Here is a 24,665-nt window from a genome sequence, read left to right on the forward strand (position 1 = left end):
CCTCAGCCGTGCGATGCCAGAAGATGGATGGTCGATGCAAGGCCAGGACAGGAATCAGGTCCACTCCTATCAATCCCTAATTCTGACCCTGTCTCCTAGCCGTATGAGCAGACCCTGATGGTGGGAGGGCTCATACTCCGGAACCTAATATTCCTACTCGCCCTCAGGGTGGCCCTGGACTAGGACAAGGGTAAGACTACCTGTTCCTCCAAGATACGGACGAACAGGAGTCTCACTGGCCAAGCTATAAAGAAAGGGGAAACATAAACAGACATATGGCAATGGCAGTTAAGTGAAACAAGAACCACACCTACCTGCCACAGACACCCAGCCTGGAACCCATGTGCAAGTGCTGCTGTCCACAACAACACAAAAGACACAGTACACACCACACGGGAACCCAGGAAACCATACAAGCTGCAATAAATAAAGAGACCAAACACACACCTTCATAACACCATGTAACATAAGCTTAACATCACATAACAACATTTGCTTATGACCACAAGGTTGGCCCTCACTGGCAGATGGTATAAAGTAGGAGGATGACTCCAGCAGACCATGGCTGAAGTACCCCTCTGTCTACTGCTCTCAGCAGAGGCTATATAGGCCCAAGTAGCCACACCCACAAAGACACACCCAGTGTTCACACACACAGAAGGGAGTTAACCCTTCCTAGACCAGGCAAGGGAAAACAACCACATACAGGGGAAGTGTACAAACCCCTATCACACTGCAGCTGCTACCGCAGGCAACGACATGCGTGGCAACCGTGTCCTGGGAGTCAGCCAGAAGGCCGAGACACTGCCACCACATGTACAGAATACAACACGTTACCTCGGGCAGCCACAAGTGAAGGGAAACTATCACAGTGCACACACCCAAACTTCGTGCACACCAAACATATAAAAAGGCACACCTATAAAGACAGGTTGCCAGGTGTAACCGCATGCAGATTGCAGCAAGCTGCCAAGCACAAACATGTTGCCAGCGGCAACCACATGTGAGGCAACAATCCAGCCGGCCTCACCATGTGATTGACAAAAACCAAACCGCAGGCAACTGCATGCGGATCAGGAGTCACGACCATAACCATGGTCGTGACACCTATACACCGACCCCGGGTGTGTCCCCATTTCTCAACCACCTATATTCCACATGCTTGGCAATACTAATGTATAATTTTATACCTCAAAGAAAAAATGTGGGGGGTTCAGTCAGCACAACCCTGTATGCAGGTGCACATCGCTATGGCGAAATACACATACAAACGCAAAAACACAAATGCAATAGCACTCTGCAACCAGCACTCTGCCCTGCCTCTATGCTGCATGTTGAATTAGGCATTGGTGTACATTTTGGCCAAACCGTAATAAGCCACTCACCACGTCAAGGTCGCCTCTATGAGTGGTCCCTAACACTAGTACCTACCTGTTATGGGCCATGATAGCCACACAAAATTCAGGGAGCGCAGGTACAGCATGCACGCCAGGCACACTCTGCTTTTAACCCCGTCCGGTGCCGTGACAGCTTTCATCGGATCCAGGGATGCAAGTACCAACATGGTGTCACGGAACCATGAACCAGACGTACAACAAGAGATAAGTGAAAATAAGAAGGCTTTATTGAAAATAAAGCTGTAAAGCAAAAGTCCAAACGGATGGTGAAACCGAGCAGAGTCTTTGCGAAGCCAGAGGTCAGGAACCAGAAGGGTAGTCAGACGAAGCCAAGATCAGGAACCAGCAGGGTAGTCAGACGAAGCCAGGATCAGGAACCAGCAGGGTAGTCAGACGAAGCCAGGATCAGGAACCAGAAGCAGCAGCAGTCTTAGAAGCATGTGAACACAAGAGGACCAAGCAAGGAACTGAAGCCACAGACCTCCTATATATATGAGCTAGGCATCCAGCTCCTCCCAGTGGGAAGGAGGAGCCGCAGGGTGGAAGGCTACAAGAAACCCAGAAACCAAGATGGCCGCCAGCACATGTCAAACGAAGGAGAACAGCAAGAAGGTAAGACCATGACAGTACCTCCCCCTCAAGGGCCCCTCCTCCGCGGAGCACAAAACGGTTTCTGAGGGAAGCGTGCGTGGAAGGCTCGGAGCAAGGCAGGAGCATGGACATCTGCGGAGGGAACCCAGGAACGCTCCTCTGGACCATAACCACGCCAATGGACCAAAAACTGCAACCGACCGCGGACCAGGCGTGAGTCCAGGATATTGCTCACCTCATATTCCTCACGATTGCCCACTTGGACCGGACGAGGCCGAGGAACCGAGGAAGTGAAACGATTACACACCAGTGGCTTCAACAGGGAGACATGAAACACGTTGGAGATCCGCATGCCAGGAGGAAGCGCAAGGGCATAGGCTACCGGGTTTACCCTGCGAAGCACTCGGAAGGGACCAACAAAGCGAGGCGCCAGCTTGGGAGTGGGCACTCGAAGGTTGAGGTTGCGGGTGGACAACCATACACGGTCTCCGACCTGGTAGGAAGGAGCAGGCGCTCGTCTGCGATCAGCCTGGAGTCTCTGGCGCTGCGCAGAGACCTCAAGGGACTTCTGGATCTGTACCCAAGAAGCACGTAGGACGGAAAGGTGATCCTCCACAGCCGGAATATCCTGGGGAGAGAATACCTCCGGTAACACGGCAGGTTGGAACCCATAATTGGCCATGAAGGGAGACGTCCCAGAGGAAGAGTTCACCGCCGTGTTCCTGGCAAACTCAGCCCAAGGCAGGAGGTCAACCCAATTGTCTTGGTGATCGGAGACATAGCAACGAAGGAATTGCTCCAAGGCCTGATTGGATCGTTCTGCGGCCCCATTGGACTGAGGGTGGTAGGCCGAGGAGAAGGAGAGATGAATCCCCAACTGGGAGCAAAAGGCGCGCCAGAACCTGGACACAAACTGACTCCCCCGATCCGACACAATCTCCTTGGGCAAACCGTGCAACCGGAAGACCTCCCTGGCAAAAATCGTGGCCAACTCTTGTGCAGAGGGTAACTTCTTGAGAGGAACACAGTGGCACATTTTGGAAAACCGATCCACAATCATGAGAATGACCGTATGGCCTCGGGATGCAGGGAGGTCCACAATGAAATCCATCCCCAGGTGTGACCATGGGCGCTCCCCGGTGGCTATGGGTTGCAGAAGGCCCAACGGAAGGTGCCGAGGGGACTTACTCTGGGCACAAACGGAGCATGCCGCTACATATGCGGCGATGTCGGAACGTAGGGAAGGCCACCAGAACAGACGTGAAACAGCCCAGGACAGCTGATTCTTTCCAGGATGCCCCGCGGTCTTGGAGTTATGGTAGGTTCGCAACAACCGAGTGCGCAACTCCTCAGGCACAAAACATCTGCCGTTGGGTCTCCCAGAGGGAGCACCAGATTGAGCCGCCAAAATCTGCTCACCCAGGGGAGAGGTCAGGCTGGTGCGAATGGCGGCCAGGATCTGATTCAGAGGTATGACCGAAGTCGGAATCGACTCCTCCCTGGACAGCTCGGAGTACTGCCGTGATAAGGCATCCGCCCTGATGTTCTTGGAACCGGGTAGGTAGGAGACCACGTAATTAAAACGTGACAAGAACAGAGCCCATCTGGCCTGACTTGGTGTCAATCTCTTGGCCTCAGAAAGGTAGGTCAGATTCTTGTGGTCCGTCAGGATGAGAACCGGAACCACCGAACCCTCGAGCAAGTGCCTCCATTCTTTAAGGGCCTGCACGATGGCCAATAACTCCCTGTCACCAATCTGATAGTTGCACTCCGCGGAAGACAGTTTCCGGGAGTAAAACCCACAAGGAAGCAGAGGACCCTCTGGTGTTCTACGCTGAGACAGAAGGGCGCCTACTCCCGTCTCAGACGCGTCCACCTCGAGGACAAAGGGCAACCCAGGGTTGGGATGCGACAGAATCGGAGCCGACACAAAGGCGGACTTTAGGGCCTCAAAAGCTCGGATGGCCTCGAGCGGCCAGACCTGGGAATTACTGCCCTTCCTGGTCAGATCCGTGAGAGGCTTGGCCAGCATGGAAAAGTCCCTGATGAACTTCCGATAATAATTGGCGAAACCCAAAAAGCGCTGCAGGGAACGAAGACCACTGGGCTGGGGCCACTGTAAGACAGCCGAAACCTTCTCAGGATCCATGGAGAACCCCTCAGCGGAAATGATGTAACCTAAGAAGGTTACCTGGGATCGGTGAAATTCGCATTTCTCAAGCTTACCGAACAGCTTGTTCTCTCGTAACCGTTGCAACACTCGTCTGACATCCAGAATGTGGGCCTCCATGGATTCAGAATATACCAAGATGTCATCCAAATAGACCACCACACACTGCTGCAACAGGTCACGGAAAACATCGTTGATGAATTCCTGAAAGACTGCGGGCGCATTGCACAACCCAAAGGGCATAACCAAGGATTCGTAATGACCGGTCCTGGTGTTAAACGCGGTCTTCCACTCATCGCCCGCCTTGATCCTTACCAGGTTATATGCCGCCCTCAGGTCGAGTTTGGTAAAGACCGTGGCCCCTTTAAGGCGATCGAACAGCTCGGAAATCAAGGGTATCGGGTAAGCGTTCTTGATCGTGATGCGATTGAGACCCCTGTAATTGATGCAAGGCCTCAACTCACCGCCCTTCTTTTTCACAAAGAAAAATCCAGCCCCTGCCGGGGACGAAGATTTGCGAATGTGTCCGCGTGAAAGCGCCTCCCTCACGTACTCCTCCATGGCCTCATTCTCCGCTACCGACAGTGGATAGACTTTGCCACGAGGAGGAACGGCACCAGATTGTAACTCTATGGCACAATCGTATGGGCGGTGCGGAGGTAGGGCAACCGCGCGCACCTTATCGAATACATCCCGGTACTCCTCGTATTCAGGAGGCAACAGAGAGTCCGAGGAAGTACACAGCAACTTGACAGACCCATGGATGCAACTAGCCCCACACTGCGGTGACCACGAGAGGATCTCGACCGATCTCCAATCGAAAGTCGGATTATGCTTCTGGAGCCAGGGGTACCCCAAGACCACCGAGTAGTGTGGAGACGAAATAACCTGGAGGCAGACCGACTCTCTGTGAACGGCACCAATGGCTATCCCCACTGGAAGGGTCTCATGAGTCACGTGTGGCGGCAGAAGGGGACCGGGGTCTGCCGTCTATCGCCTCAAGAGCCAGTGGGGAACCTCGAGCCTGCAGAGGAATGGAATTGGCGGCAGCGAACACACTATCAATGAACAAACCACCAGCACCAGAGTCCACCAACGCCTGGGTCGTCACCGAGCCCCCGACCCAGGAGAGGACAACAGTGATCAGTGGTTTGTCAACACGGGAAACCGGGGACGAGGAGACTCCACCCAAGATCTGCCCCCGACAGGATCTCAGGTACGAGCGTTTTTCCGGACGGTTCGGACATGCCAACCGAAAATGCCCACCGAGACCACAGTACATGCATCGGCCCTCGCGTCTCCGGAGTGCCCTCTCCCCCTCGGACAGGCGAGCAAACCCCAGCTGCATGGGTTCACCCCCAGACAAGTCATCCCCAGGAGGCGTGGGAGGAGAGGGAGGCACGGGTGGGACAGCAAACGTAGGCACCAATCTGTTAGAAGACCTCCGCAGGTTCTCCTTAAAGGAAGGTCTCTCCCTGAGTCTGGTGTCAATCAAAATCAGGAAATAAATAAGAGACTCGAGCTCAACTGGTAGGTCCTTAGCTGCAACCTCATCCTTCAAGGCATCCGAGAGACCATGAGAGAAAGCAGCGACCAGAGCCTCGTTATTCCAGCCCACCTCTGCTGCCAGGGTACGAAACTCAATGGCGTATTCAGCTACGGATCGTGAACCCTGTCTGATGGACATAAGGAGCTTCGCAGCAGAGGCAGCACGAGCCGGCACATCGAATACCTTCCGAAGAGAAGCAACAAAACCGGAAAACTCGGCAACCACCGGATTGTTGTTCTCCCATAAAGGGCTGGCCCAGGCCAAGGCCTTGTCCGAGAGCAGCGAGATCAAGAAGCCCACCTTTGATCTCTCAGTGGGAAAGGCATGTGGCAGCAACTCGAAATAAATGCCCACCTGGTTAAGGAAACCTCGGCACTGAGTTGGCTCTCCCCCAAAGCGCTGTGGAAGAGGGGCAGAACCGGTCATACCCCGAAACACCGCAGGCGCAACAACAGGTGTCGGGGTAGACTCTGGCGCAACAACCGGAGCGGCAGTAGGAGCGAGCCCAGGAGCGACAACCGACCCATCGGCAACGGGAGCGAAATGAGCCGTGCGTTCAAGCAGGGTTTGCAACGCCACAGCGAACCGACCCAACAGGTGATCCTGCTGATCAAGTCTGGCAACCAGCGTGGGTAGCGAGGATGGCCCTGTACCGTCAGAATTCATGGCTTGGTCCTAATGTCACGGAACCATGAACCAGACGTACAACAAGAGATAAGTGAAAATAAGAAGGCTTTATTGAAAATAAAGCTGTAAAGCAAAAGTCCAAACGGATGGTGAAACCGAGCAGAGTCTTTGCGAAGCCAGAGGTCAGGAACCAGAAGGGTAGTCAGACGAAGCCAGGATCAGGAACCAGCAGGGTAGTCAGACGAAGCCAGGATCAGGAACCAGCAGGGTAGTCAGACGAAGCCAGGATCAGGAACCAGAAGCAGCAGCAGTCTTAGAAGCATGTGAACACAAGAGGACCAAGCAAGGCACTGAAGCCACAGACCTCCTATATATATGAGCTAGGCATCCAGCTCCTCCCAGTGGGAAGGAGGAGCCGCAGGGTGGAAGGCTACAAGAAACCCAGAAACCAAGATGGCCGCCAGCACATGTCAAACGAAGGAGAACAGCAAGAAGGTAAGACCATGACACATGGGTTGTGCTGACTGAATCCCCCACATTTTTTCTTTGTAGTATATATTGGAGGCGTGGCGATCTCCATGCAGTCATGCACACCTGACCAGTTAGTCTGTCCTGGAGGCTGGTTTTAAAGTCAGTATAAAACGGAGTCTGCTTATATAGAGCCTACCAGTAGCCATTTGGCTCCAGGAGAAGTATATAGTGGGCTCAGCATGCATGTTGGTACTTGCATCCCTGGATCCGATGAAAGCTGTCACGGCACCGGACGGGGTTAAAAGCAGAGTGTGCCTGGCGTGCATGCTGTACCTGCGCTCCCTGGATTTTGTGTGGCTATCATGGCCAATAACAGGTAGGTACTAGTGTTAGGGACTACTCATAGAGGCGACCTTGACGTGGTGAGTGGCTTATTACGCTTTGGCCAAAATGTACACCAATGCCTCATTCAACATCCAGCATAGAGGCAGGGCAGAGTGCTGGTTGCAGAGTGCTATTGCATTTGTGTTTTTGCGTTTGTATAATTTTATACCTGCCAATAAAGCTTTATTGATTGATTGATAGATAACAGACAGATAGTTATATAAATATATTAGAACATCCCCTGACATGTCTGTGAACCTCTGTTCATAGGCTAGGAAAGATAGACCGAAAGATAGATAGAAAGATAAATAGATAGATGACTGATAGATAGCTATGTTATAGATATCTAGATAGATAGACAGATAGTGGGCGGGGAAAGGGGTTCATCAAAGGTCCTAGATAAAATAGATATATAGATAGATGCTGGATAGATAGATTAGCTAGATAGATAGAAGGATACATTGATAGATAGATAGATAGATATGTGATAGCCAGATTGTTAGATAGATAGATAAAATATTTATCTATTGAACAATAGATTTGGGTTAGGCTATGTTCACATCAGCGTTCAGCCTTTCCGTTCTCCTGCTCCGTTATAGGAGCAGGAAAACGGAAAGGACGGATTCGGCTCATAACTGAGCCGAACGGAGCCTACGGACCTCAAAGACCCCCATAGACTATAATGGGGTTCGTTAGGTTTCCGCTCAGAAGATGATTTTGGAGCGGAGACAAAAGTCCTGCATTTATGAGCCGAATCCGTCCTTTCCGTTTTCCTGCTCCTCGAACGCTGATGTGAACAAGGCCTTAGATAGATAATTAATTAGAACAGGACCTGCGGTGACATCATCAAAGGTCCTATCGATAGATAGATAGACGGATCAAATAACTATTGCCAATATTTATAATAGCTTAATAAGAGTTTATACAAGCTTAATATTTTATTTTTAAACATATTAAACCTAATTGAATTACTGATGCTTTATCGGATCTAAAAGAATAAAAGGGGATTTGAATGGGCTGTAGTTTAGGCGTGGTTTGGGTGGGATTGTGGGTGAGGTTATGGGAGGGAAAGGGGCGTGGCCACCTGTCACTTTGCATTTGACGAGAGCTGGAGAAGTTATACTACTGATACCTCCTAAAATAGTTATTACTTTACATTTCCCATATGTGTACTTCATGTTTGGATCATTTTGTAAATGACATTTTCTTTTTTTTTGGGACGTTAGAAGGCTTAGAAATTTAGAAGCAAAATCCACTTAGCAATGGTTAACAGCCAAACAAAACTCAATATTTATTGCCCTGATTCTGTAGTTTATAGAAACATCCCATATGTGGTCATAAACTGTTGTACGGGCACATGACAGGGCACAGAAGGAAAGGAACGCCATATGGTTTTTGGAGGGCAGATTTCACTGGGATAATTTTAAGTTGCCATGTCACATTTGAAGACCCCCTGATGCACCCCTAGAGTAGAAACTCCAAAAAAGTGACCCAATTTTGGAAACTACGGGATAAGGTGGCAGTTTTGTTGGTACTATTTTAGGGTACATATGATTTTTGGTTGCTCTATATTACACTTTTTGCGAGGCAATGTAACAAAAAATAGCTGTTTTGGCACCGTTTTTATTTTTTATTTACAATGTTCATCTGACAGGATAGATCATGTGGTATTTTTATAGAGCAGGTTGTTACGGATGCGACAATTCCAAATATGACTACTTTTTTTGGTTGTTTGTTTCAGTTTTACATAACAAAGCATTTTTGAAAAAAAAATGATGTTTTAGTGTCTCCATATTCTGAAAGCCATAGTTTTTTAAATTTTTTGGGTGATTGTCTTAGGTAGGGGCTCATTTTTTTCAGTATGAGATGATGGTTTGATTGGCACTATTTTGGGCTGCATATGACTTTTTGATCGCTTGCTATTACACTTTTTGTGATGTAAAGTGACAAAAAATATTTTTTTTTACATAGTTTTTTTTTTTACGGTGTTCACCTGAGGGGTTAAATTATGTGATATTTTTTTATAAGCAGGTCGTTACAGACATAGCAATACCTAATATGTATACTTTTTATTTATTTATGTTTTACACAATAACAGTATTTTTGAAGAAAAAAAAATAAAAAATCATGTTTTAGTGTCTCCATAGTCTGAGAGCCATATTTTATTTTTATTTTTTGGGCGATTGTCTTAGGTAGGGTATCATTTTTGTGGGATGAAATGACGGTTTGATTGGCACTATTTTGGGGTGCATATGACTTTTTGATCGCTTGCTATTACACTTTTTGTGATGTAAGGTGACAAAAAAATAGATTTTTTTACACCGTTTTTATTTTACCTTTTTTACGGTGTTCACCTGAGGGGTTAGGTCATGTGGTATTGTTATAAAGCAGGTTGTTGTGGACGTGGCGATACCTAATATGTATACTTTTTTATTTTCTTTACATTTAACACAATTAAAGCATTTTTGAAACAAAAAAAAATAATAATTATGTTTTAGTGTCTCCATAGTCTGAGAGCCATATATATATTTTTTTGGCGATTGTCTTAGGTAGGCGCTCATTTTTTGTGGGATGAGTTGACAGTTAAATTGGTACTATTTTGGGGGGCGTATACGCCTTTTTGATCGCTTGGTGTTGCACTTTGAGTGATGTAAGGTGTTCCAAATATGCACATTACAGTCTGCTTAGTGCATAAATAACAAAGGAAGGAAGAAATAGGGATGTAAATCCTGAAGCAATCCTAATGACAATACTGATGGTACATTATCAGGACCCTGAGCCAGAATACTGACGGATTTCAATACGCTCCTCTGAAAGCGGCCAGAAACAATGGTGGAATTGCCCTCACCAAAAAAAAAACGCTAATAAATTATATGTACCACAATTGTACCATAAATAGAGAAAACAGGCCTCCAACCACTGATAAAGTTAAAGTTTTGGCTCTTGAAGTGAACAGAAGCACGCCCGCAGGGCATTAAGGGGTTAAGCCTGCCGCCGGACAGAACTTTTCAGGCCTAAATCCCCCGGATCTCTGCGTCTACGGCCCCTGTAAACAAAGCCTGCGGGGGGCGTGTCATAGCTCAAGGTAATGGCCAATAGTAATGCGCCTATGTGCTAAGCCCTCGCTGATTGGCTGAGACGCGCTGGAAGCCTGAGACTTGCACTGACGCTGAGTGCGGGCCGAGTCTCCAGGATGTAGTGCGGCTTGTGTGCGGGATGTGGTGGCTGTGTGCGGTGTCCGCTCTGCTCTTAAGCCGGCCTCCTCCTCCAGCAGCCGGCGCTACGTGTGACGACGACCCGGTGAGTGCTCGGTCACTTCTGTGAGCTGCCTGTTCCCCTCTACTATCCTGAGTGAGGTGTCCTGCAACCCGGGCAGTAACTTTAACCAGTGCATATTAGGGAATTGCTTATCTTGGCTGCAGCAGTGACGTTTATCATCAGATTTCTCCAGTTGTAACTGAATATTGTAGAGTATGACGTCATGCTTGTTCATGCTTATTGCATTGTTTTGTATTATGTATGTGTGCCCCTTCTCATGGAATTGATGGCGCTTTAATAATAAATAATGATAATAATGCACTTTTCTAGTGTATCCTTTGTTAGGAAAGCTAGACGTTCATGCATCATCCCATTTGTGCACCGCAGCAGCCATTCACTGGTCTCAGCGGTATATTCTCTGCTAGAATGCTGGCGATTCCTGCGTTCCGTTCCAATGCTGGAACAGAATATTGGAATTTTAGCCGCAGATGTGCGCTTAGCAATGCACAGGGTGAAATCCACTGCAACATCTGCATCCGGTCCACACAGAAAGCATGTGGATTTTGCTGTGGATTACCGGTATATATATTTTTTCCGGATCTGTGGCAAAATCTGCAGAGAATAATTTTTTTCCCCCCCGTGATGATGGAACTTAAAGGGGTTTTCTGACTAATGTCATGAACTTTGTCATATACTTATCCTTCAGATCATCCGGCATTGCTACTTTATGATTGTGACGTTTGGAATATTTAGGAGAATATGAACATTATAAAGTTTATCCAATAATGTAGTTAAGGCTACAGAAAAAGTAAAAAAAAAATTAAATTATGCAGAAGCGCCCGGTCTGGCATGCCCCAGATACCATCCTTATGTGATGGATCCCTTTGACTATAATGGGGTCCATTAGTTTTTCTCACAGTTCCCCCAGTTCTGCAGCTGACATTGGTATTTTTTTCCTCCTTTTTTTTTTTTTTTTTTTTTTTTGTTGGGATATGTGACAGATGCTCCCACAGGAGCCTCAGCCGCAGATGTGTACCTAACCATGTACTAGCTTTCCCTTTACAATCCACACCAGGTTTTGACTTAAAGGGGTATTCTCATCACAGACAATAGGGGCATATCGCTAGGATATGCCCCCATTGTCTTATAGGTGCGGGTCCAAGCGCTGGGACCCGCACCTATATCGGGAACGGAGCCCTGCAGGGTGGTGGCTGGAGGACTCCAGTCAGGCCACCATCAAGCGCGCTCCCAATAGAAGTGAATGGGAGCGCACCACGCATGACTGGCCACCACTCCCATTCACTAATATGGGCCCCACGGAAATGGCCGAGCCAGCGCTAAGCTATTTTAGGCCATAGAAAATGAATGGAGGGCGGCTGAGCATGTGCAGTGTGCCCTCCACCACTTTCCCTGCTCAGTTCTCGATATGGCTGCTGGTCCCAGCTGTGGAACCCGCACCTCTAAGACGATGGGGGCGTATCCTAGCAATATGCCCCCATTGTCTGTGATGAGACAACCCCTTTAAGGGTGCCTTCACACATGCCCAAAAACTCCACCCTGAAATCCGCATGGGCATGTTTTTAGGTTCATGCAGATTTTGGTGTGGATTTGATTTTGATGTCTGCTCTATTGCTGATTGATTTCCCATTAAAGTCTATGGAGAAATCGATTTTCGCAGAATGAAAAAAACATTCCCCGAACTCTGGTTCAGTTCCAAGTGGTGCCTTTTTTTTTACAGTAGAAATCAATTTATGAAGTTATTACTCAAAGTAATAACTTCGGCTCATAGGAGCCAATACACTCTAATACTGTACGGAGAGCTCGCTCCGTACAGTATTGAAACAAAGTTTTATGAGAATTGACTTTGGATGTTTAATCCGAAGTCTATTCGCTCATCCCTAATTATAACAATGCCTGTTCTTGTCCACAAAACGGACCAGAATAGGACATGTTCTATACGGACATACGGAAACGCAATGCACATGTAGTCATTTCAGTATTTTTTGCGGACCCATTGAAATGGTTCCACATACGCACCTGTAAAAAAAATGGAATGGAAACTGAAAAAAAAAAACTGTCGTGTGCATGAGCCCTTATACTAAATTTACTGTGTTTCTGCTCCAAATCCGGACCAAACTATGCATGTGTGACTTGCGGATTTGTTGGGAATTTGCACCAGATCTCGTGCTTTTGCATTGCAAAGGGTAAACTCTGCACAAACTGTTTACGTGCTACTGATTTTAAAATCCACCCCACAGGTCAATTTCAATGCAGAAAATTGCGCGCCCTCTATGATCTACTTAGCTGGTACTGTACTTACGCCACAAAATTTCCTCTCAGAAATCCACACGTAATATGCCCCGTATGCATGTAGTTTTAAACTGCATGAAAAAACTTGATCAAAGCCTGAACCTGGTAGTACACATCAACTGCCTGGCATTATCCGCTTGGCATGCTGTTGTAATAGAGCTGGGGACATTAGGGTACGGCCATGATGCAGCTGAGAGCCATGCCACTGCAGCTTTTAAGTTGATTTGGAAAACCGCTGTTTGACCCGTAAAACCGTGCAACCATTTCAATAGTCAGCACGGCTTCACACTGTCCAGGCACTTTACTGTCAGCAGCTGCATGCTGGCGTGGTCTTCATCCTGATCTGACCCTACTCTGAGTCATTTGTCTTTAGCAGGTTCCAGCTTTGAGTTACATATAAGATTCGATGACCAGTCTGTCCACTATATGTTTTCTTCAACAAAGCCCCATTCGTATTGGATTCCCTAACCACTTTCATGGACAGGGCAGAAATGCGTCAGTCTGAAATACCCCTAAAGCTGTCATTTCTGTGCTTCTCATATGGCGAGGAGAAAAGCTGCAGACTTTCTCCTTTTCCAGGCATGTCATTGATGTGACATGATCTGAACCTGCAGAATGTCTCTGTGTTGGAGCAGACCGAATCAAGGAGCGCGTACAGCGCTGTGTACATTTCCACAGACGTTCTGGGAGTTTGCCATAACTGGTTTGGCGCGCCCTGGGGCAGCCACATGGAAGTTTCTTGGTCATGGAAACTATAGTGATGGACAGATGTTCCAGCTCACACAGTAATGTAACCAGCAGAGTTCTTCTCCATATCCAATCTGTTCTCATACACTTGTTTTACTCTTTCAGTCTGATATACAGCTGGACCTGCCGGATGAAGATGTCTATACTTGCACTGAGGATTATATTCCTCTGTCCCATCAGGTAAAGAATTTTGCTTTTCACTTAAAGGGGGTTATGCCACGAATGATGTAAAAAATGAAAATCAGACATCATATAGTACATGACAAACAAAGCTAGAACCAGCCCTGTACCTAACATGTATCCTGAGGTCTCTCTATATACTGCACCAATAGTTTTGCTAGATTCTTTTCAGACTGGGAGCTCTTGGGGTATCCTTTGTCAGGATGCATGTTTTTTTCCCCTCACCCCATGACGGCACCCATGCGACTAGGATCTTCCATCCAGGACAGGAAAACTGAAGAGATAAACCTCAGTTCAGGTTTCCTGTCCTCCGGAAAGGAGGTACCTGAGGAGCTCTGGCTCCTACCATTGCTTTGGTTCTCACCTTGGGATGCTGGGAAGGTCTGGGTCTACTATACCGTAAAGGGACCTATCCCTGGTGGCTTTGGTCTCCTTGGGAGCCGCTGCCCGAGCCTGCTCTTCTTCCTGCCTCTTCCCAAGCCTCATTGGGGAGCTGCTGTGGCAGTGTTCAGGCGGCTCCCGGTCCATTGCAGCAGGGTGCCCGGCGTCCCACTTCCAATATGGCGGTGCGCGCTTCTCTTGTGTTCTGCAGCTCCTTCCGGCTCATTGATGTAATTTCCGGGTGCCGGGCCATAAGAGGTGTGGGCATCCTCATGCATTTGGATTAGGCATTTTTGGGCCTAGGGGTTAAAAGGAGCCGAGGCGCGTTTGATAAATTGGCAGCAGGAGAAGGCAGCCAGCCTTGTGTGCACACAGTGCTGTGCAGGATCTGGGTTTCCACCAGCATGTCGGAACCAGGTGATGCAGGATGCGCCGACCCCCTGGAGCCCTCGAGGCCCACAAGCCCAGTATTGGTCCTGCTTTGTAGGGAAGCTTGACTCTACTATTGGTGAGATTTATCCTCTCCTAATTAATTTTGGGTGTTGTTTTTGCATTAATGTTGTAGGTAGCAAAAACACCAAAGAAATAAGACTAAACATAAACAATGTGGAGGATGTAGAGTAGCTTTAGCAGCCTCTTATGTTAAACCACTATGTCAAGCATGTATAGATAAGTTTGGTTATGGAAGAGTCTCACAGCTTATCTAGAAATATTAAGGCCTTGGTACGGTCAGAAGTTAAATCTTCAATTAAATCACTTGGTCGGAGTCGGCCAGGATCTCCAGAAAGGGCTACCTATAATAAGGACTCTAATTCAGATTTTTCTGGGGAGGACGAGGATAGAGAATCTGGTCAGGTCTTATCAGATGATTTCTTCTCTTCAGATGAGGATTTAGCGGGGAGGGATCTTTTTCCACCGGAAGATACTGAGCCTTTGCTTAAAGCCGTTAAAGCCACCATGCAATTAGAGGATATAAAACAACCTAAATCTATTGCTGACCAGGTTTTTGATGGTCCCGGCCCTAAAAGTCATAGTTTTCTCCGTTCATAAAAATATGGAAGCCCTTATCAGAAAAGAATGGAAAAATTATGATAGAATTTTTTTTAAATTCCTAATTTTGTAAAAAGAAAATATCCATTTGAGGAGTCGGTAGTGGGCGTCTGGGACAGAGCCCCCACGGTAGATGCCTTGGTAGCTAAAATAGGCAAAAAATCTGCTCTACCATTCGATGATTTAGGCTGCTTAGGAGATCCTTTAGATAAAAAAAGCAGACGTTTATCTTAGATGTGCTTGAGAGTCTGCTTCAACAAGTCTTAGGCCGGCCATTGCCGCCTCTTGGGTCTCCAGATCCTTAAAGGGGTTGGCCACTTTCTGGTTACTGTTGACTATTTGTTTGTAAGATGATTATAAGACATTTACTAACATGGCCTTTGTTGAAATTCTGCACCATTTTCTATATGCCCCCTTGTTTGCAAAGTTTTTTGTGCTGTCCACACAGAGGTACTGTCCATAAGATGGCTGCTGATGGAGGGTCATGTGACCAGGCAGATCTACGAAAACACTAAACAAAAAATGGATTTCATGGGAGGATACCACAGAGGAAGCCACTGCTGTCCAAACATTGCTGCACGTTTACAGTTTGCACAAGAGCACCTGAATGTTCCACAGCCGTACTGGCAAAATATTCTGTGGACAGATAAAACCAAAGTTGAGTTGTTTGGAAGAAACACACAACACTATGTGTGGAGAAAAAGAGGCACAGCACACCAACATCAAAACCTCATCCCAACTGTGAAGTATGGTGGTGGGGGCATCATGGTTTGGGGCTGCTTTGTTGCGTCAGGGCCTAGACGGATTGCTATCATCGAAGGAAAAATAAATTCCCAAGTTTATCAAGACATTTTGCAGGAGAACTTAAGGCCATCTGTCCACCAACTGATGCTCAACAGAAGATGGGTGTTGCAACAGGACAACAACCCAAAGCATAGAAGTAATCAACAACAGAATGGCTTAAACAGAAGAAAATACGCCTTCTGGAGTGGCCCAGTCAGAGTCCTGACCTTAACCCGATTTGAGATGCTGTGGCATGACCTCACGAAAACGATTCACACCAGACATCCCAAGAATATTGCTGAACTGAAACAGTTCTGTAAAGAGGAATGGTGAATAATTACTCCTGACCGTTGTGCACGTCTGATCTGCAACTACAGGAAACATTTGGTTGAAGTTATTGCTGCCAAAGGAGGTTCAACCAGTTAATAAATCCAAGGGTTCACATACTTTTTCCACCTGCACTGTGAATGTTTACATGGTGTGTTCAATAAAAACATGGTAACATTTAATTCTTTGTGTGTTATTAGTTTAAGCAGACTGTGATTGTCTATTGTTGTGATTTAGATGAAGATCAGATCACATTTTATGACCAATTTGTGTAGAAATCCATATTATTCCAAAGGGTTCACATACTTTTTCTTGCAACTGTATATGTGGACAGCACAAAAGACTTTGTAAACAAGGGGGCATATCTAATGAAATATAGAAAATTGTGAAGAATTTTAACAAAGACTATATTAGTAAGTGTAATATAATCATCTTAGAAACACATTGGTCACAAGTAGCCAGAAAGTGGCCAACCCCTTTAAGGCCTTGGTTAGATCAGCTGGAGGCTCATATTAAGGACAAAATACCTAGAGAGGAATTACTATCTTCCCTCCCTACATTTTCTAAAGCCGCAGACTTCCTGGCGGACGCTTCTACTGATGCGATCCGCTTTTCTGCAAGAGCAGCTACCATGTCTAATGCAGCTAGATAGGCTATCTGGCTTAAATCGTGGAAGGGAGATCAGGGTTCCAAGTCTAGACTCTGCACTCTTCCACGTGAGGGTTCTAGGCTGTTTGGTTCCTCGCTTGATGATATCCTAGAGAGGACATCAGATAAAAAGAGGGGTTTCCCGGTTCCCCAGAAAACGTCCTTTTTTCGTAAATCCCAGGCCAGTTTTAAAAGACAAAGGGGTAGGCAGAGTGACAGGAGAGACGGGGAGATATTTCCTAACAGATCAGTTTTTCTTTTGTTCAAGCCCCAGAACAATAGACCAAAAGACAAACAACAATGACGCCAGATCTCAGGTGGGGGAAGACTGTCTCGGTTTCTCCCAGCCTGGAGGTCCATTTCTCAGAACAAATAGATTCTAAGGGCTTTTTCACATGAGCTAGTCCATTGCGGGAATCACGCTCCGTGTGTGAGTGTGATCCTCCGCTCTGGACTTGCAGGAGCACACGGCATTATCATGATTTATAATGCTATATGTCTCTGCGTGGCTTTTTTTGCACAAAATCATAGTGACATAAAGCTGTCAGTATGATTCTGTAGAAATAAGGTCAAGCAGAGGCATATAGCATTATAAATCATGATAATGCCGTGCGCTCCTGCAAGTCCAGAGCGGAGGATCACACTCGCACAGGGAGCGTGATTCCCACAATGGACTCGCTCGTGTGAAACAGCCCTAAGTGTGATACGAATTCCAGCCAGAATCTGTTTTCTTTCTCTTCCACCAGATTCTTTTGCTCAGACAGCGTGTCCCTAAAATCCAGAAAGAAGAAATGCTTTGGAGTTAGAAGTTTTCTCTCTTAGGCAAAGGGGTAGTTTGCCCGGTTCCCAAAACAGAGAGGGGCAAAGGGTTTTATTACCCTCTATTTTTGATGAAGAAACCAAATGGAAGATTCAGAGTGATTTTAAAACTAAAAAAATTTAACAAATCTCTGGTCTACAAAAAAATTCGTATGGAGATGATAAAATCAACTGTAGATCTCCTCTTCCAGGATTGCTGGATGGCAAGGTTGGATCTGGAAGATGCATATTACCATGTTCCAATCCATGCTTCCTCCCAAAAGTTTTCAAGAACAGCAGTCTGGGTCCAGTGAGAGTTACTGCATCTCCAATACAGAGCACTGCCCTTTGGGGTTTCTCAGGCTCCCAGAGTCTTTACCAAAGTAGTAGCAGAAGTAGTGGCTTTTGTAAGACTGTCTGGAATTATGCTAGTGCCCTATCTGGATGATTTTTTAATAGTCTCTCAGTGAAAAGAGAAACTAGAAAAAGATCTAAAATTCCTCTGCTCCACTTTGAAAAATCTAGGATGGAAAATAAACTGGAAAAAATCATACCTGGTTCCTTCTCAAGTTTGCATTTTCTTAGGAATTCAGCTGGACTCCCATCTGCAAAGAAGTCCAAGGAAGGAGTCGATCAGGGAACAATTATGGTCAGTCTTTCTTTCTTACCAGTGTACTTTCAGGGAAGCAATGGCGTCACTCAGGCAGATGACATCAGCGATTCCAGCAGTACCTTATGCACAGATCCACTCCAGAGACCAGAGAGCTTGAGGCAAACATCCTAAAGTCATGTGACGGCTCCCCTTATTCCTTGGATCAGAGTTTCCTCCTTTCTTCAAAGACAAGACTCTCCCTGTTGTGGTGGACAATTCCGGAGAATCTATCCACAGGGGTTCCATGGAAATTTCTAGACCCAACTATAATTACCACAGACGCCAGCCCTTGGGGTTGGGGGGCCCACTCCCAGAACAGGTGCTGGCAGGGGAGATGGGACTTGAACTCGAGTAAAGCATCCTCCAATTTCAAGGAGGTAAAGGCAGTAGAGATGGCACTGAAGTTGGCTATACCAGAGGTAAAACACAGGAAGATTGTCTTCTATCTTGACAATTCTACAGCAGTGGCCTACATAAACCGTCAAGGGGGAACGAGAGTCCCTTCCTTTTTACTTCTATGCCAGAAGATCTTTTATATAGCGGAGGAGAGAAGGCTTTTTCTGTCAGCATTTTGTCAGCAGTTCATCTGAAGGGGAAGGAGAACGTCATAGCAGACTTCCTAAGTCGAGTCTCCTTTTTTGCAAATAGTCCAGAGGTACGGTCTTCCCACAGTGGACCTTTTTGCCTCAAGAGCCAACAGAAAATTAGAGAGGTTCTTCTCTCTCAACCATTTGGACGGCCCGTTAGCAATAGACGGGTTAGCACAGGATTGGAGTCAGGAATTGGGGTATGCCGTCCCTCCATTTTGCCTTATTCCCCAGGTATTGAAGAAAATAGAAAGAGAGGGGGCCTCTGTTATCCTGATACCTCCAATGTGGCCAAAGAGGTCTTGGTACTCCAGTCTGCTAAGGATAGCAGTAGAGCCTCCGTGGACCCTTCCGTTGAAAGAGGATCTCCTTTACCAGTGTCCACTAGTCCATCCCAGCCCAGAAATTCTCTATCTTTCGGTGTGGATTTTGAAAGGGAAGTTTGGTGTAGAAGGGGATTATCCGCCAAAGTAGTCTCCACTATGCTGAAGAGTAGGAAGGTGGTTACCTCAAGAAAGTATAACAAAGTTTGGAATGTTTTTTCAGCCTTCTGAGGACATAGCCCAGACCCCTTTAAGTCTCCTGAAATACCAAAGATCCTAGAGTTTTTGCAAGCAGGGCTAGACAGGAATCTTAAAGCATCTACATTAAAAGTCCAGGTAGCTGCTTCAAGTTATTTCTTTGATTCCAGATTAGCAGATCATCCATGGATTAAAAGATCCTTGTCGGCAGCATCAAGAATGCACCCTTCTTTAAGACCCTTGTCTCCCCTCTGGGACTTGAATACTGCCCTTTCGGCCCGATCACAAAAGCCATTTGAACCATTAACTGAGATTTCTATTAAAATGCTTACTTTCCAAATAACCTTCCTTTTAGCTATAACATCTGCTAGACGGGTTTCAGAAATTCAGGCTTTCTCTGCCTTCCCTCCCTTTACTACAATTTTAGAGGACATGGTGATTATTAGACTTCTATCCTTTCAGCCTAAGGTGGTCTCCGATTTTCATAGAAGTCAGGATGTGATTCTACCCTCCTTCTGTCCGAATCCAACCAATCTGTTGGAAGAAAGATTCCATTGCCTTGATGTCAGAAGGTGTTTAGTTTTTTACCTAGACTCCACATCATCTTGGATAGATGAGATGAGAATCTCCTTATTCAGTTTTTGTGTAGAGCTAGAGGTCGCAAAGTCTCTACTAGTGTTATTGTTAGATGGGTTAAGAATTCTATATCCCTGGCTTATTCTTCCCTTAGCCTGACTCCTCCTTCGGGGTTAATTCCACTAGAGCTGTGGCGACCTCTTGGGCGGAGAGGGCGGATGCTTCTCTGGCCCAGATATGCAGAGCTCCTACTTTTGAGCTCTCCCCATACCTTTTTAGACATTACAGACTGCATCTTGACTCAGATGCAGCCTTTGGGAGAAAAGTGCTACAAGCTGTAGCCCCGACTCTAAATTATTTATCTTTATAGTTTATTCTCGCATGGGTGAGGGGAAAATAATTACTCTTACCGGTAATTGTTTTTGAAACCCATGACAGCACCCCAAAAAATTTCCCTCCCCAAAAAAATAATAAATACATTTTTGTTGTTGGTGGTTGGCACGCCTCCTCTTTCCTGTTCTGGATGGGAGGCCCTAGTCGCATGGGTGCCGTCATGGGTTTCAAGAAAAACTATTACTGGTAAGAGTAATTATTGTTTTCTGCTGTAGCTCTTTCCCTGTAACTGCCACAGCTTCTAACAGAAGAAAGAAGATTTAGACTGAGTGTGTATGACCACCTCAGTGAGGTGGACAAGAAATAAGGTAAAGAACAAATTGTCAGTATGGCTATATAGACACATTTTATTGAATAACTCACTGGTGATAATACTATTTTTACTTACATACAATTACAAAAGTATTCAGATCCAGATGCTGGTTTGAAAATGCAGAATATGTTTCATGGAACAGCCCCTTTAATTCCAGACCTTATACATAGAATATCTCCATTCACATGTGTTTCTTATAATGTAATTTCCTCATCCAAAACGGAGGATTAAAGGGGGTCATCTGACCAAAAATTAAAACCAAGCAGAGGCTAAGGGGGGTCCTGTCCACACTGTTTCCGGTCCCCACTTTACCTGAAGTAATGATTTGCTGTTCCCACTCACATGACCACCACAGTCAATCAGTGACCTCAGTGGCCAAGTGAGCAACAACGTTGCATCACTGCAGAGTTTCAGCAGTCGGGAGCAGTTTAACATGTGACTGCTGAGGCCAGTGCTTGACTACAGCAGTAATCTGAGTGAGAACAGCAGGGTCGGGAGCCACAATGCTGGATCAGCGCTCTGCTTTTGCTTTGTTTCATTTTTGGTCCTTGAAGTCCTCCTACAGAATTGATTTATCAGTGTGTTTTTTCGATTGTTGGAGGAAATGTGAGCCACTGTGATAAAATTGGTGCATCTTTAGACTGCCTAAGTTTACACTGTCTAAGGCTACATTCACATGACAGTGTTACACTGCGGTTTTTAGAACCAATTGAAGCCAATGCGGCTATTCACATGGGCATTTTTTTTTTTAATGGCCAGTGAATAACCGCTGTCCAAAAAAATAAAAATAGGACATGTCCAATTTTTGGCTGTTTTCATGGCCAGACAGACCCCATTGAAATCAATGGGCCTATCTTTAACGGCTGTTAGACATAGGTGCACCTGTCTAACGGCCTTTATAAACAGGTACACTAGTAGAAAATTGCATTTTAGGATGCAAAAAAATGCAAAAAATGACCTTGATCTACTTGCACGCACAGAGGCAGTCGCTCCTCTCGTGATGCTGAAGGACCTGCACATGGTGATGTCATGATGCTGGGAGCTCAGGTCCTTCAGCATCAAGAGAGGAGCGACTGCCTTTCTGCGTGCAGGTGGATGAGGTGAGTAATTTATTAATATTTTATTCATTTTTTACATAAAAAAAACTTCAACTTATCACTGCTGGGGAGCACTATCGGGGACCTTATTACTGCTGGGTGCCACTATGGGGGGACATTATACATACTGTAGGGGTTGAGATATAAAGTTAAAAAAAACTAATAGTTTGTCAATTTTTCATGGTGAATGTAGCCTCAGACAGGATCTGTCCCAGTTTTCGTTTATGGGAACCAAGGTGGCGGATGATCTTACCTCATGGTCATCATCTCGTTTTCCTTGAGGAAACATTGAGGTCCCTTTTCAGTAATCCCACTAATTTTACTGTGATTCACACGTGGCTATCTCCATGTACCCCTATGTTGCATGCATTTGTATATACCGCCTGGTAGGGTCCTGCATGACATGTGCACTCTCGTGCTCCTAATTATTACTGCCACTCGATGCTTTACTGTTTGTACTTATTTTCTTGCTCTTCTGTTGAGCAGGTCCTCCCTAGTATTTCTTCCCGGTATGAGCAGGAGGTAAGAGCTGGATACGATTTTCACTCATTAGTGTTATATTCCTGCCAATGATTTTCCAGATTGTCAGTCATTAATTGGGCACATTCATTTCTGCAAACAGCAGAAAATCAAAATCTTGATTTGCTGTGCTGGATGTCTTCTGCTTGTTGTAATTTTCGTTTGCATTCTCCATCTGTCGGTGTGTCTGTATATGGTAGTAAATGTTTGTGATGCCATCATTAAAGGGCCGCTTGATTTCATGGCAGGTTATTTTTTTTCAGACAAAACTACATTGAAAAACTGTAGTAAATGGCCTTGCAGCAAAGTACCCTTGCACATGACTGATTTTTTTCATTTTTTTTCTGAGTGACATCTGTTTTTATAACATGTCACTTGGATAGCAACATAATCTGTGCATTTCAATTGCATATTGTACACTTCAGTTATGTTACCGGATCCGTTCCAATATTTTTAGAACTTGTTTTTTCACTTAACCGATAGACTCATTCGATTTAGGTTGGAGATTACACCCTTTGCAGTGCATTTTTTTTTTACAGAACCCACATAATTTGGAGTTCTGGCAAGCGCACCAACATTTTCCCATTGCAGCGAATCCACAGGGGACCTGCCATGTATGGGGATACCATAAGGCCGCATGCACACAGCAGTGTATTTTAGGGCTCTTTCACACTTGCGTTGTCCGGATCCGTCGTGCACTCCATTTGCCGGAGGTGCCCGCCGGATCCGTAACACCGCAAGTGAACTGAAAACATTTGAAGACGGATCCGTCTTCAAAATGCTTTCAGTGTTACTATGGCACCCAGGACGCTATTAAAGTCCTGGTTGCCATAGTAGTAGTGGGGAGCGGGGGAGCAGTATACTTACCGTCCGTGCGGCTCCCGAAGCGCTCCAGAATGACGTCAGAGCGCCCCATGCGCATGGATGACGTGATCCATGCGACACGTCATCCATGTGCGTGGGGCGCCCTGACGTCACTCTGAAGCGCCCCGGGAGCCGCACGGACGGTAAGTATACTGCTCCCCCGCTCCCCACTACACTTTACCATGGCAACCAGGACTTTAGCGTCCCGGCAGCCATGGTAACCATTCAGAAAAAGCTAAACGTCGGATCCGGTAATGCGCCGAAAAGACGTTTAGCTTAAGGCCGGATCCGGATTAATGCCTTTCAATGGGCATTAATTCCGGATCCGGCCTTGCGGCAAGTGTTCAGGATTTTTAGCCGGAGCAAAAAGTGCAGCATGCTGCGGTATTTTCTCCGGCCAAAAAACGTTCCGGTCCGGAACTGAAGACATCCTGATGCATCCTGAACGGATTTCTCTCCATTCAGAATGCATTGGGATAATCCTGATCAGGATTCTTCCGGCATAGAGCCCCGACGACGGAACTCTATGCCGGAAGACAAGAACGCAAGTGTGAAAGAGCCCTTAAGCACCTTTTCATGTGGATTTTTTTCTATGCTTGCACAGCAAAACTGTATGTGTTACATGCATATTTGCATTGAAAAGGGTGAAATCCATAATAAAAATCCGCACACAAAACTGACTTGCTGCGGATTTCTAAATCAGCAATGCAGGTCAAATTTACATGTGGAAAATTTCCGCACCGTGTAGGTGACATTTTGAAAATCTCATCTACTTAGCTGACACTCTCTATAACCCTGCGGTTTTGCCACATAAAATCAGTGCAGCATTTCCGCGACGTGCATGTACCCATTTTTTTTTTTCCGCGAGGGCAAAGTGTTTTAATAAGTTTTGCACGCGCTTGAGAAAAATCGGCATGTGGTACCCAGACCCAAACCCAAACCTGGACTTCTTCAACGAAGTTCGGGTTTGGGTTAGGTATTCTGTAGATTTTATTATTTTCCCTTATAACATGGTTATAAGGGAAAATAATAGCATTCTTAATACAGAATGCTAAGTAAATGAGGGATGGAGGGGTTAAAAAAATAATTAAACTCGCCATTCGCACAGCCCGACTTCTCTTCTTTCTTCTTCTTTGATGACCTGGGAGAAAAGGACCATTCGATGACGTCACTGCGCTCATTACATGGTCCATCACCAAAGGTCCTTTTCCTCCCAGGTCATCAAAGAACAAGAAAGAAGAGAAGCGGCTGAGGTTAGTTTTAATTTTTTCATTTTTTTTTTTTAATCCCTCATTTACTTAGCATTCTGTATTAAGCATGCTATTATTATTTTTTAACCCCTCCATCCCTCATTTACTTAGCATTCTGTATTCAGAATGCTATTATTTTCCCTTATAACCATGTTATAAGGGAAAATAATAATCGGGTCCCCATCCCGATCATCTCCTAGCAACCATGCGTGAGAATCGCAC

General features: G+C 46.0%; 1 protein-coding gene across 2 annotated transcripts in view; it reads left to right on the forward strand.

Moving 5' to 3' along the window:
* Window positions 1–10,359: 10,359 nt before the first annotated feature.
* TP53I13 (tumor protein p53 inducible protein 13) overlaps window positions 10,360–24,665 on the forward strand; it is a 37,315-nt gene continuing 23,009 nt past the window's right edge. Inside the window, exons 1-3 of one of the 2 annotated variants that reach the window (XM_040423443.1) lie at window positions 10,360–10,489; window positions 13,610–13,684; window positions 22,297–22,332. In XM_040423443.1, coding sequence (XP_040279377.1) covers window positions 10,406–10,489; window positions 13,610–13,684; window positions 22,297–22,332 — 195 coding nt within the window. In that variant the 5' untranslated portion in view covers window positions 10,360–10,405. The remainder of the gene's footprint in view (window positions 10,490–13,609; window positions 13,685–22,296; window positions 22,333–24,665) is intronic. The other variant, XM_040423444.1, reaches the window with a different exon arrangement.

Source organism: Bufo bufo, chromosome 3 (genome assembly GCF_905171765.1).
Source record: "Bufo bufo chromosome 3, aBufBuf1.1, whole genome shotgun sequence".
In the NCBI taxonomy this organism is placed as follows: Eukaryota; Metazoa; Chordata; class Amphibia; order Anura; family Bufonidae; genus Bufo; species Bufo bufo.